General features: G+C 41.0%; 1 protein-coding gene across 1 annotated transcript; it reads left to right on the plus strand.

Moving 5' to 3' along the window:
- The first annotated feature begins 890 nt into the window (after window positions 1–890).
- On the plus strand, window positions 891–10,066 carry LOC138664069 (oocyte zinc finger protein XlCOF7.1-like). Its single transcript, XM_069750492.1, has 6 exons — window positions 891–1,002; window positions 1,132–1,311; window positions 1,394–1,517; window positions 1,589–1,686; window positions 3,814–3,904; window positions 8,476–10,066. The coding sequence occupies exons 1-6, from the start codon at window positions 925–927 to the stop codon at window positions 9,915–9,917; spliced, it is 2,013 nt and encodes a 670-aa protein (XP_069606593.1). The 5' UTR covers window positions 891–924; the 3' UTR covers window positions 9,918–10,066.
- Window positions 10,067–13,312: the final 3,246 nt, after the last annotated feature.

Genomic DNA, 13,312 nt, shown 5'->3' on the forward strand with positions numbered 1-13,312 from the left:
ATTCGCGGCCAGACTGTGCCCGTCACTGATTGGTCAGCAACGCGGGATTTCCGTGACAGACAGACAAACAGACAGACAAACAGACGGAAGTGCCCCTTAGACGATTATACATAGATTTTAATGTCCCGACCAAAGGATCAGTGAGACCCTGAAATGCATTAACTAGATATTAATAAGGTGCCACCGTATTAGACAAGAGATCTTTTGACTATACTCAAATCTTCACTTTTTGCCACTTTGTCTCCCACATGGTTTCTTGAGGTGACACAATTTCAGCATTTCATAAATCCTGTAACCCTTATGGCAGCCCTCCAAGTTTCAAAACTTTGCCGCTGTCCTCCATTTTTCTGGAATCCCTTTGACCTGAACAGTACCTGTAGTGTTAATCTATAACCTGCTAACAATTCAAATCCAACCCATTCACAATGAAACACAAAGTATTGTAAACCTTTAGATAATGCATTTCCCTCGTTGAAAAATAAATGAAGTCTTACACTGTGACCTGACTGTCCTCCACTCCAACACGGATTCCCCAGTGGTTTCTCTCGTTATCTGTTTTTATCGCTGTAATGATGATATTAGTTGCCATGATGATGCCAGTATGTCTGTGATGTGACTGTTCTCCTCCATGATGGTTTACAGAGATAATGTGCCCTACATGCTGCCACCAGTGATTAGCTGTAGTGTTCTTGTAAAGATGTGACATGCTTTGACCTCAAACATTCAGGAGGTACCTTCATAAAATATTAAATGTTCTAGTTCATACAAAGAGAGAATAAGACCTCTATGCATTCTATTTCCCCATATGTTTCCACTTATTATATCCAGAAATTGTATTATAAGATGGGATCTTTATGTCACATCGTCGCATCTTCTCCCCATTAAGGTCCCTACAATATCGGATCATGTCAGTGGAGATCAAGGATGGATAGGGACAGGGACGAGATGGCGGAGAAGATATTGCACCTCACCCTAGAGATCCTCTTCCGGCTTACTGGAGAGGTGAGAGATTCTGATGAGGTCACATTACATCATTCTTATCTATGGGAATAACAGATGGACAGAACTGGAGAGGTGAGGACTCTGGAAATGTCTGTAGTGAGATTTATTAATGTGTCTCTCCATAACCAGGATTACACAGTAGTGAAGAAGACCTCTAGTGAGCGCTGTCAGGCCCCTGTGTCTGAGGGATGGGGAAGACCCCTGAGCCCAATCACGGGGCCTCCACCTCACCCCCTGATACATGAGGACATCAATGACCAGAAGATCCTAGAACTCGCCTACAAGATGATTGAGCTGCTGACTGGAGAGGTGACACTGCTGGGGATGCTGGGACATTATACAGTAACGCTATGGAGGGATCGGGGGATGACGGTATCATTGTATGTGTCAGGTTCCTATAAGGTGTCAGGATGTCACCATCTATTTTTCCATGGAGGAGTGGGAGTATTTAGAAGGACACAAAGATCTGTATGAAGACGTCATGATGGAGGTTCCCCAGCCCCTCACTTCACCAGGTATAAATACACACGGCCTATAATTATCTGATGTAAAGAATTAATTCAGTCCCTGTATGTGTTTCCTCCAGTTCTGTCCAGTAAGAGGACAACACCAGAGAGATGTCCCCGTCCTCTTCTTCCACAGGACTGTAAACAAGAAGATCCCAATGTTCCTCAGAATCGTCAGGTAGATGTTAAGTTGTCATGAAATCTCCCTTATGATGTGTAGAAGACTGTGAAGGTCTTGTGTTGAATCCTATTTTATCCCCCAGTAATTATACACTGAATGGCCAATTTATTAGATACATTGACCCTCTACCAAATGAAACTTCCCTGAATGGAAATTAAACACTGGAGTGCAGCAGAAAATAGTGGTCAGTTTTCAGTGGGAATCCACATTCGTATTGGAACATTGAACAATCTAAGTGACTTCTATGGGGAACAGCCATCAGAGCTGTATTAGCCAGGATCATTACTTCAATGATGGCTAACCTCATGGGGTTTGTATGTGGAATGGTGTCAATAGTATGGTGAGAATGTTGTGATAAAGGAAAAACAACCAATAAAAGAGGATCCAGTGGGCTTAAATAAATCGTGAAGTTAGAATCATTTTGAGAAACAGGTGGTGCACAGACATGCAAAATGCAGCTGAATAGCGTGCTGGTGTCTAATGTGTCCAAATACACTGGTCGTTGCATATTATTGATGGGCTATAGTAGCAGATATTCAGTGCCATTGCTGTCTAATAGAAATAGAAAAAAAAAACCTTCACGTTGCAAAACAGATCAAAAACTGATATAGCTGAGCAGTGGAAAACATTGTCCAGTCAGAACCCAGATTTCTGTTTCATCAAGGGGAAAGTCAGATTTGGGCACAGACAGCATGAATCCATTTTCCCATTACTGTCATGTGTCATAATTTCAGGCTGGTGGAAGTGGAGTAATCCTGGGGGTTGTTTTCTTGGCTCATCCTGGGTTCTCTGATACCTGTGCATGGATGTTTGAACGCTAGGACTTAAGGTACCGTTACACTAAACGATTTACCAACGATCCCGACCAGCGATACGACCTGGCCGTGATCGTTGGTAAGTCGTTGTGTGGTCGCTGGGGAGCTGTCACACAGACAGCTCTCTCCAGCGACCAACGACTTCGGCATCGTTGAAACTGTCTTCAACGATGCTGAAGTCCCCGGGTAACCAGGGTAAATATCGGGTTACTAAGCGCAGGGCCGAGGCTTAGTAACCCGATATTTACCCTGGTTACCATTGTAAAAGTAAAAAAAAAAAAACAGTACATACTCACATTCCGTTGTCTGTCACATCCCCCGGCGTCAGCTTCCCGCACTAACTGTGTCAGCGCCGGCCGTAAAGCAGAGCACAGCGGTGACGTCACCACTGTGCTCTGCTTTACGGCCGGCCGGCGCTGACACAGTCAGTGCGGGAAGCTGACGCCAGGGGACGTGACAGACAACGGAATGTGAGTATGTACTGTTTTTTTTTTTTTAAACTTTTACAATGGTAACCAGAGTAAATATCGGGTTACTAAGTGTGGCCATGCGCTTGGTAACCCGATATTTACCCTGGTTACCAGTGAACACATCGCTGGATCGGCGTCACACACACCGATTCAGCGATGACAGCGGGTGATCAGCGACCAAAGCATTACCTAAGCATTGTGACTCAACAATTTCATCACTTCATAACAGTTGTTTACCCTATTGTAGAAGGACAATGACCCATTTCACAAGGGTTGAGTAGTCATGGCTCGCTCTCAGTCATTATAATGAGTTTTTCTTCCTTCACCATTACAAGATCATAATCCTATAAAGCATGTCTTGAACAAGGTAGAACACTGTGTTCAAGCTATATAAGACCCTCCGTCCAGTTGGCATCAAGCGGAAGAAACTATCCTTTCAACATGGTCTAATATTCCTGCAGAACTATTTCAACGCATAGGGTTATCTATAACGAAATGAATAGCTGAGGTTCTGAAGGTGAAAAGAGGTCAAGCGTGCTACTGGAAGGGTTCACTAATAATGTGGCCATTCAGTGCATACTTGCTGGAGATGACTGGAAAAAGATGATCATAGATATTAGATGTTGTCTGGATCTTATCACAATTTTCTGGTAATGGAAACTGCTGGTTAGAGTTAGGAACCGACAGATTGGATTTGTACAGGAGACTTGCAGCTATGTGATAACTACTGCTGTCATGTAATTTTTTTTCATTATGTTAATTGAGGATCTTTTGTATACTTTGAAATCATCTCACACAACTTATTCATTTGTCTGTGACTTTTATAATATTTGTATCAGGGTAAAGATCTGACCCATATTAATGCTACAGAGATATATGTGAGGGATGATGAGTGGTGTAAAGAAGAAATTTTTACAGATGACAACTCAGGTGAGTAGTAACTAGAGATGAGCTAATTTGATCGGGTAGCTTGCCGAATAAGCTGCAGAGGGAACCCGGCTTCCTGGATCGCGCCTTCTGATCAGCTGTTCGGCTCCGCCTTACTCATGGTTATAGGATGCATGTGGGAACATGTCTTTTATATAAAATGAGGAAACCGTCAAATGTTGGTTCGGCTAGGTTCACATTGCGTTAATGGGTGTCCGCTAGCGGACTCCGTTACATGTCGCAATTAGCGCTATGTAACGGATCCATTAGCGCACCCATTGACTGCAATGTGCTAACGGATTTCTAGCACATGCCATTTTTGGCATGCGCTAGCGATGTCCCGTAAGTTTCGGACGGACTGCGGACGCTGCTTGCAGCATCCGAGGTCCGTTCCTTGCTAGCGCAGATTGGGTATCTGCGCTAGCGGGATTGCCAAACGCGATCCCTTTTGGGGCATTGCGTTAGCGCAATCCGCTAGCATATGCGCTAAACGGATTGCCCTAACGCAATGTGAACCTAGCCTTTCAGATTAGCATGTGCTACTCATCGTGTTCTACTCAGTCAAATTATTTGTTGAATTTCTTAGGGTTTGTTCACACAGTTACTTATGTGTATTTTATACTTATAAATGTTGCACTTAAACAAAACAAACATATTATTGCACACTTCTTTATGGAGTTTTCTCATCTGCAGCCATAGCACACTTCTGAGCTGCTGTAGAAGAAATACTTCTGTATTCACAGTACTGACTCAGTACCGGACATTGTGCTCAGTGGATGTCTCTAATTATACTTTTGAAGCATATTAGTGTTGCGGATCCTAATTCAGGACCATTGATTTGGAAAGCAAGACATTACCTGTAGTGATGAGCAAACGTACTTGGATAAAGTGTTATCCAAGCATGCTCGTGTACTAACCTAGTGTCTTCTGCATGCTCGAAAAATATGTCCGAGTCCCCACGGCTGCATGTCTCGCTGCTAATTGGCAGATGCAGGGATTACTTGTTTGTTGCAGCCGCGGAGACTCAAATATATTATTCGAGCACGCCAAAGTCACTCGGTTAGCAGCCGAGCGTGGTCGGATAATACGTTATCCGAACACATTTGCTCATCACTAATTACCAGTCAACCACTGTTGTGTGCAAGAATTTTCTCAGCCTAAAAACCTCAATAGCATTCACCTTTACAAGTATTAGATACTGATACAGATATCTCTATAAACCAGTACATAAGTGCTGAAAACGAATTTCAAAGACTTTTTATCTGTAGCATTACTATTAAAAATATCTCCAACCGATACAACACATTTGACATATTATTATTAATCATTGATGCGATTAAACATGTGGCAATTTGTTTCCTTCCTGTCATTTTTAAGAGTGATAAAAAAGCTCATAATTCAGAACGTTGTTTTCCCCTTCTAAAGAATTACACATAGGTAATTGAATCCAAATGGACCCCATAATAATCAGTAACAGGAAGAATAGGAAAATTCAGTGAAGCAGCAGGTAAGTATAGATTCAAAATCCATGATTTATTGAAGTACTAGTTAAAAACAATTCAATGGCGGTTCCTCCAGTGGCCTGACAACTTGCGTGTTTCAGCTACAACGAGCCTTACTCATGGTTATAGGATGCATGTGGGAACACGTCTTTTATATAAAATGAGGAAACTGTCAATTGTTGGTTCGGCTAGGTTCACATTGCGTTAATGGGTGTCCGCTAGCGGACTCCGTTACATGTCGCAATTAGCGCTATGTAACGGATCCATTAGCGCACCCATTGACTGCAATGTGCTAACGGATCTCTAGCGCATGCCATTTTTGGCATGCGCTAGCGATGTCCCGTAAGTTTCGGACGGACTGCAGACGCTGCTTGCAGCATCCGAGGTCCGTTCCTTGCTAGCGCAGATCGGGTATCTGCGCTAGCGGGATTGCCAAACGCGATCCCTTTTAATGCATTGCGTTAGCGCAATCCGCTAGCATATGCGCTAAACGGATTGCCCTAACGCAATGTGAACCTAGCCTTACAGATTAGCATGTGCTAATTATTCCACCTGTGCACGCGTAGGCAAAAATACAACGCATAGAAGAAAACTTAAGACAATCCTAAAGAAGGAGAATGACACACAGAAAAATTAGGGTAATTTTCATGTATTGTAGGATTAAATCTTGTCTAACGTTCAAACCTGACGGAGATCTAGTATTCAATATGAAAATCCGGTAGGATTCTATGTTTAGGGCTTTCCTTCTAAAGTTACCGCCTATCACTGATCTGTGAACCTTTTTCAATGCCTTTGAAAACTAAAGATGATAAATCCCCATTGTGTACCTGGGAGAAATGGCGAGATACCGTGGAAATGTTGAGAGCAGTGTTTCTGACTGCATCTGATAAGTGTCTTCTGATGTATTTTGTCAACGGTCCGACGTACTGTCGTATATAAAAAATCCTTTAAGCAAAAGCCATGTTTCTGGGATTTTATCATGATTGTATTGAAATTAACTGGGAGATAGAATGGATCGTAATGTTAGTTATCTTATTGCTACATATCTGATATCCGCATTTCTCAAATATCTTGTAATTTTGGTTCTTGATTCAGCACCGGTATGTATTTTTTGATAATGCATATTACATTATAATACTGGGAACTGTATTGTGTTGAAAAGGTAATTACGTTATTATGATTGGTCATGGCTTGGGTTTTATAGATTTATTATTGATTTACAATGAGAAGAACTCATTTGTGTATTAAGTAAATAATTTCTATTTAATGCAGATACTTGGTCAATGGCCTTAATCAGAATGGAAACGCTACATTCTCTGCGTTTTAATCTTTGGAAAATGTTTGCAGTTTCTTTATTAAAGTCTTCGGTACTGGTACAATTTCTTTTTGCTTGAATAAGTTCCCCTTTGGGAATATTTCTGATGATATGCAGTGGATAACAGGATACAGGATGGAGTTACAATCTGTTGGTAATAATTGACGTGACCACTAGTTACAACATTGATGTGACCACTAGTTACATTTGCCCATAAAATCACATCTAGGAAATTAAATTTGAGATGGATGATGTGCATAAGTAAAATTCTGATTGATGTAACAAAAAAATTAGTGACCCGCTCCTGTGTGCCCAACCATACAAAGAGGAGGTCGTCGATATAGCGTCCGAACCATTTCATGTTGTCCCTAAATGGATTGTCATCAAGAAAAATCTTTCTTCCCAGATAGCCATGCCAATGCTTGCTAGTGAAGGAGAAAATGTACTACCCATTCTTACCCCCTGTTGCTGTAAAAAAATTAAAAATGGTTATCAAATTTAAAAAAAAATTCTGCGAAAAAGATACAGACATAAGAAAATCTTGAATAGGTATTGTGTAAGTGCAATATTTTCTTAAAAAGATAGTTAGGCAGTCAATAGCAACATGATAGGGTATAGAGGCATAAAGGCGGGATAAAGGCTCGTAAGTTACTACTGATCCGTGGGTAATCAGAGTGCCACTTAAAATTCGCAAAAATGTAGACTACCGCTTTTTGTATCTCTAATATATCCCAGTATGTTAATGACCAGTGGTTGCAAGTAAAGGTCAACCCAGGCACCCAATTTTTAATTCATGGACCCAACGCCTGATATTATAGTTCTAAGTGGAGGAGGAAAGATATTTTTGTGAACTTTGTTTTTAACTAGTATTTCAATAAATCGTGGATTTTTAATCTATGCTTACCTGCTGCTTCGCTGGATTTTCCTCTCTTTCTGTTGATGATTCAGCCTGATCTTGGGTCACTCCTTGGGAGAATTGCAGCGGGCTCCTGCTACATTGTTGGTGAGCTGACTCTCCTTTCCCCTTTCCCCTCCTTGCGTTTGTGATAATAATCAGTGGGACCACTCTGATTCCATCTGCTTCAGTTGAACATTAGATCAATTTTGGACATGATTTCTGATTTTCTGTTTCTAAACATGAACAGAAAATCAAAACTCCAGAATGTGAGTGTGAATACCGCCAATGACTTGTCGGCCACAAAAAAAGGAGATGTCTGTTTTCAATGATATCAATTAAAAGGGTTTGTGAAAAAACAATACATAGTACTCGGATGCAATCCATATGTTATTGGAGTGTTATTGATTTTCACTGAGCAGTTACTAATAAAACCTTACTATATTTTTTTCATTTATGAGAAAAAAAATGATAACACAGAGATTGTAAAAAATGACACATGGACAAAAAATGGATCTATCACACTGAAAGGTCACTTTTCACCTTTAACCAAAAAAAGTTGGTCTGACTGAGGCCTGAGGCATCCTTTATAAGCCTTTTATGAACATGTAAATGGCAATGATTGGCTACACGCACACTGAAGAAGACCGCTTCAGAAGTGCAGTGAACAACTGAAAGACCACAACTTGGTAGCCTAATGTCATAATCTAGTAGTCCATGTTTTTTGGTCTACTGTCTTACTACGTTTATAATTGAATTGCATTACAATTTGTAAGGAAATTTTATAAAATGTATAATTTATTTTAATACAATTTGAAGGTAGTGTTGAAAAATAATACAATTTTTTTTTGTTTTTTGGCAGATGACTGTACCAGGAAATCAGAGCGACATCTGATATTTTCAGATTTCACACCAGATAATCATGGTATCACAATAGATACATGTGAAGAACATGCTATTATCCCAGATAAACCTCCAGTCCTTCAAAGAAAAAATCTTTCATCTGATCATTTTCAACAGGTCCTTTCTTCTGCTTCATCAAAGACTGATATGCAAAACAAAAATCACAGAAGGGCTGTTGAGCATGAATTAGCTCACATTGGGGAGAAACCATTTTCATGTTCAGAATCTGGGAAATGTCTTACTGAGCAATCACATATTTTTAAACATCAGAGTAATATCACAGGGGAGAATCCATTTTCATGTTTAGAATGTGGGAAAAGTTTTAATCAGAAAAAAAATCTTGTTACTCATCAGAGAATTCACACAGGGGATCAGCCATTTTTATGTTCAGAATGTGGGAAATGTTTTAACTGGAAAGCAAATCTTGTTATACATCAGAGAACACACACAGGGGAAAAGCCATATTCTTGCTCAGAATGTGGGAAACAGTATAGCGAGAAATACCGACTTGTAACACATCAGAGAAATCACACAGGGGATAAGCCATTTTCATGTTCAGAATGTGGGAAGAGTTTTAATCAGAAAAAAAATCTTGTTTCACATCAGAAAATTCACAGAGGGGATAAGCCATTTATGTGTTCGGAATGTGGGAAATGTTTTAACTGGAAAACCAATCTTGTTATACATCAGAGAACTCACACAGGGGAGAAGCCATATTCATGTTCAGAATGTGGGAAATGCTATAGCGAGAAATCCAAACTTAATGCACATCTGAGAATTCACACTGGAGAAAAGCCATTTTTGTGTTCAGAATGTGGGAAATGTTTTAACTGGAAAACCGATCTTATTAGACATAAGAGAAATCACACAGGGGAGAAACCATTTTCATGTTCAGAATGTGGGAAATGTTTTAGGTGGCAATCCGATTGTATTAGACATCAGAGAACTCACACTGGGGATAAGCCTTTTTCATGTTCAGAATGTGAGAAATGTTTTAACTGCAAAACAGATCTTATTAGACATCAAAGAATTCATACAGGGGATAAGCTATTTCCATGTTCAGAATGTGGGAAACATTATAGCACGGAAATCAGACTTGTTAAACATCAGAGCATTCACGTAGTTGATAAGCTATTTTTATGTTCAGAATGTGGGAAAAGTTATAGCACGAAATCCAAACTTATTGCACATCTGAGAACTCACACAGGGGAGAAGCCATTTTCATGTTTGGAATGTGGGAAAGGTTTTACAGAGAAAACAAATCTTGTTGCACATCAGAGAATTCACACAGGAGAGAAGCCGTTTTCATGTTCACAATGTGGGAAATGTTTTAATCAAAAATCAAATCTTGTTACACATCAGAGAAATCACAAAGGGGAGGATCCATTTTCATGCTTGTAATGTGAAAAATGTTTTACTGTTGGTGGAGTGTTTGGACCAGGACATCTAGTCCTGCAGTGATAATCTTCAGCTGATTAAACACTGATTAAGGTGAAACAGCAAAAACAGCCCAATAAGGGACACCGCACTGTAATCAGGCTGTCTTCCACTACATCGTGGTGCTTTCAGGTTGCATAGCAAAAACGTGGTGACAGATTCCCTTTAATACCCCACCTATTAGAATACCCCTTAGATTGTTTTCATACAGCGTGATGCCCTCACGATTGCCTTCCACACAGTATAATGACCCTAGACTGAATTCCTCCACACACCTTTACCCTACAGTACTCGCCACATGCATATTATGATGCCCACCATTGCCCCACACACAACATGATGCACCCACAGCATATGCTGATCTATATACATAATTGTCTTAGGGTCACTTCCGTCTGTATGTCTGTCCTTCTGTCACGGTTATTCATTCGCTGATTAGTCTCGGAAGCTGCCTGTCATGGCTGCCGCGACCAATCAGCGACGGCCACAGTCCGATTAGTCCCTCCCCTACTCCCCTGCACTCAATGCCCGGCGCCCGCTCCATAATCCCCTCCACTCACCACTCACACAGGGTTAATGGCAGCGGTAACAGCCCGCGGTGTAACACACTCCGTTACCGCTGCTATTAACCCTGTGTGTCCCCAACTATTTACTATTGATGTTGCCTATGCAGCATCAATAGTAAAAATATGTCATGTTAAAAATAATTAAAAAAAACAAAAAACCTGCTATACTTACCATCCGCCGCCTTTCCCGCTCCTCGGGACGCTCCCGGGACCGCTACATTGTAAGCGGCAGCTTCCGATCCCAGGGCTGGTGTGCGATAAGGACCTGCCGTGACGTCACGGTCATGTGACCACGACGTCATCATAGGTCCTGCTCACACCAGCCCTGGGACCGGAAGCTGCCGCTTGCAATGGAGCTGTCCCGGGAGCGTCGCGAGGAGCGTGAAAGGCGGCGGATGGTGAGTATAGCAGGACTTCAACGGGCCTTCGGAAGGTGAGTATATGTTTTGTTTTTTTTTTAAGTCTCTATACTACGTGGCTCTGTGCTGGGCAATATACTACGTGGCTGGGCAATATACTATGTGGCTGGACAATATACTACATGGCTGGGCAATATACTACGTGGCTGGGCAATATACCAAGTGGCTCTGCTATATACTATGTGGCTGGGCAATATACCGTACTACGTGTCTCTGCTATATACTATGTGGCTGGGCAATATACTACGTGACTGGGCAACATACTAAGTGACTGGGCAACATACTACGTGACTGGGCAATATACTACGTGGCTGGGCAATATACTACGTGACTGGGCAATATACTGCGTCGCTGGGCAATATACTATGTTGCTGGGCAATATACTACGTGGCTGGGCAATATACTATGTGACTGGGCAATATACGTGGCTGGGCAATATACTACGTGGCTGGGCAATATACTACATCGCTGGGCAATATACTACGTGACTGGGCAATATACTACGTCACTGGGCAATATACTACGTGGCTGGGCAATATACTACGTGGACATGCATATTCTAGAATACCCGATGCGTTAGAATCGGGCCACCATCTAGTAAAGAAAATAATCACTCTGTAGCTATTACACAGGTTGCAAATTTTGCTTAAGTTAATCAATTACTTTATTTTACTTTATTTTTAGTGTGTATATACATACAGTATATATAATATATATGTGTGTGTGTGTGTGTAACTGAGAAATTGTCTTAATAAGAATGACTTAGGAGAATTCTTGTCTGTAACTGAAGGACAATGTTGATTTGATTATCAGTATAAAACGACTCGTGAAAGCTGAAACCTGTTTATGCATCAATTGATTGTTTTGAATGTTTCTAATGTGCAAAATTTATTTGGTTTGGAAGTGTGCAGAAACCTTATGGCTGTGAGCTAGAATTTAGATTTGAAAAGGAACCTGTCATCTGACTCTTGATGCCCAAACCAGGGACAGCATGAATCAGAGTCTGGCTACTCAATTGCAGACTGGTATATTTTTCTCTGAAATGCTCTGTCATTTCAGGGAAAATATACTTTAAAGTGAACCTGTCAGCAGGATTGTTCTGAGTAACCTTCAGACAGTATCAGGTTGGCCCTGTTATACTGATTAAAATGATACCTTGGCTGATGAAATTTGTCTTGTGGTTGTGGTTTAACCCTACTCGTACAGCGCATGTCGTGTCCCTCCTTTTGATGTGGGCTCTAGCACTGAGCCCACATTTTTCCCAACACATGTCAGCTATTTTGAACAGCTGATATGTGACCCTAACAGCCGTGGGTATAATCGCGATCCACCCCCTGCTGTTAACCCATTAAATGCTGCTGTCAGTCTCTGACAGCGGCTTTTAAAGGGAACCTGTCATCCCCAAAATCGAAGATGAGCTAAGCCCACCAGTATCAGGAGCTTATCTACAGCATTCTGCAATGCTGTAGATAAGCCCCCGATGTATCCTGCAAAAGATGAGAAAAAGAGGTTAACCGGAACCGCAGCGTGAAGACAAGAAGAGGACGTCATCCTATGAAGATAGGAGGCCCCGGACCGCATCGCGACGCCCATCGGACCGGACCGCCCCCCCCAGGTGAGTATAATCTAACCTCTTCTTCTCATCTACTTTTATTCTTTATTCTTCTTCTTACCCTTTTTTTATTACATCATATTTTAATTTTCCATTGCTACTAGTCCAGTTATTTTTTACCTGAATTGAATAAATAAAATGTTTATCATTTTGGACTATAGGGTCGGTTCCCCCTCTCCTTTTTTTCTGTATTATGTAATTCTCCGACTGTCAACATAATATCAGTTTGGTCCAGCTTCTTGGTTGCAGGGTTGTTAATTTATATGATTTTACATTGTGCATTTACCAAATACCACGTATACCCTCACCACTATTTAGCAATTTCATTTGTTGCCTTTTCCTGACCCTTAATTTAGGCAGACTCTCACCACTACAGAAATGCCAAACATGTGGATGCTATATGTGGTTTAGACTCACTGGGGCTCAGAATAGAGGGGGTATTTTGATTGGGGAGCACATAATTTGCTGAATTTCTTTTGAGGTGGGAGGAGCCATTTTGCTTTTGGAGAGCCTTTGTGCTATCAGTAACATGGAAGCCCCGTATACAGGTCCTTCTCAAAAAATTAGCATATAGTGTTAAATTTCATTATTTACCATAATGTAATGATTACAATTAAACTTTCATATATTATAGATTCATTATCCACCAACTGAAATTTGTCAGGTCTTTTATTGTTTTAATACTGATGATTTTGGCATACAACTCCTGATAACCCAAAAAACCTGTCTCAATAAATTAGCATATTTCACCCATCCAATCAA

This window comes from Ranitomeya imitator, chromosome 2 (genome assembly GCF_032444005.1).
Source record: "Ranitomeya imitator isolate aRanImi1 chromosome 2, aRanImi1.pri, whole genome shotgun sequence".
NCBI lineage: Eukaryota > Metazoa > Chordata > Amphibia > Anura > Dendrobatidae > Ranitomeya > Ranitomeya imitator.

Bases quoted from the DNA above. Each gene is read 5' to 3' on its own strand.
- LOC138664069 (XM_069750492.1), top strand. From the start codon at position 925: ATGGATAGGGACAGGGACGAGATGGCGGAGAAGATATTGCACCTCACC. The intron at 1,312-1,393 runs GTGACACTGCTG...TGTATGTGTCAG, and splicing joins TTGAGCTGCTGACTGGAGAG to GTTCCTATAAGGTGTCAGGA. The intron at 1,518-1,588 runs GTATAAATACAC...TGTTTCCTCCAG, and splicing joins CCAGCCCCTCACTTCACCAG to TTCTGTCCAGTAAGAGGACA.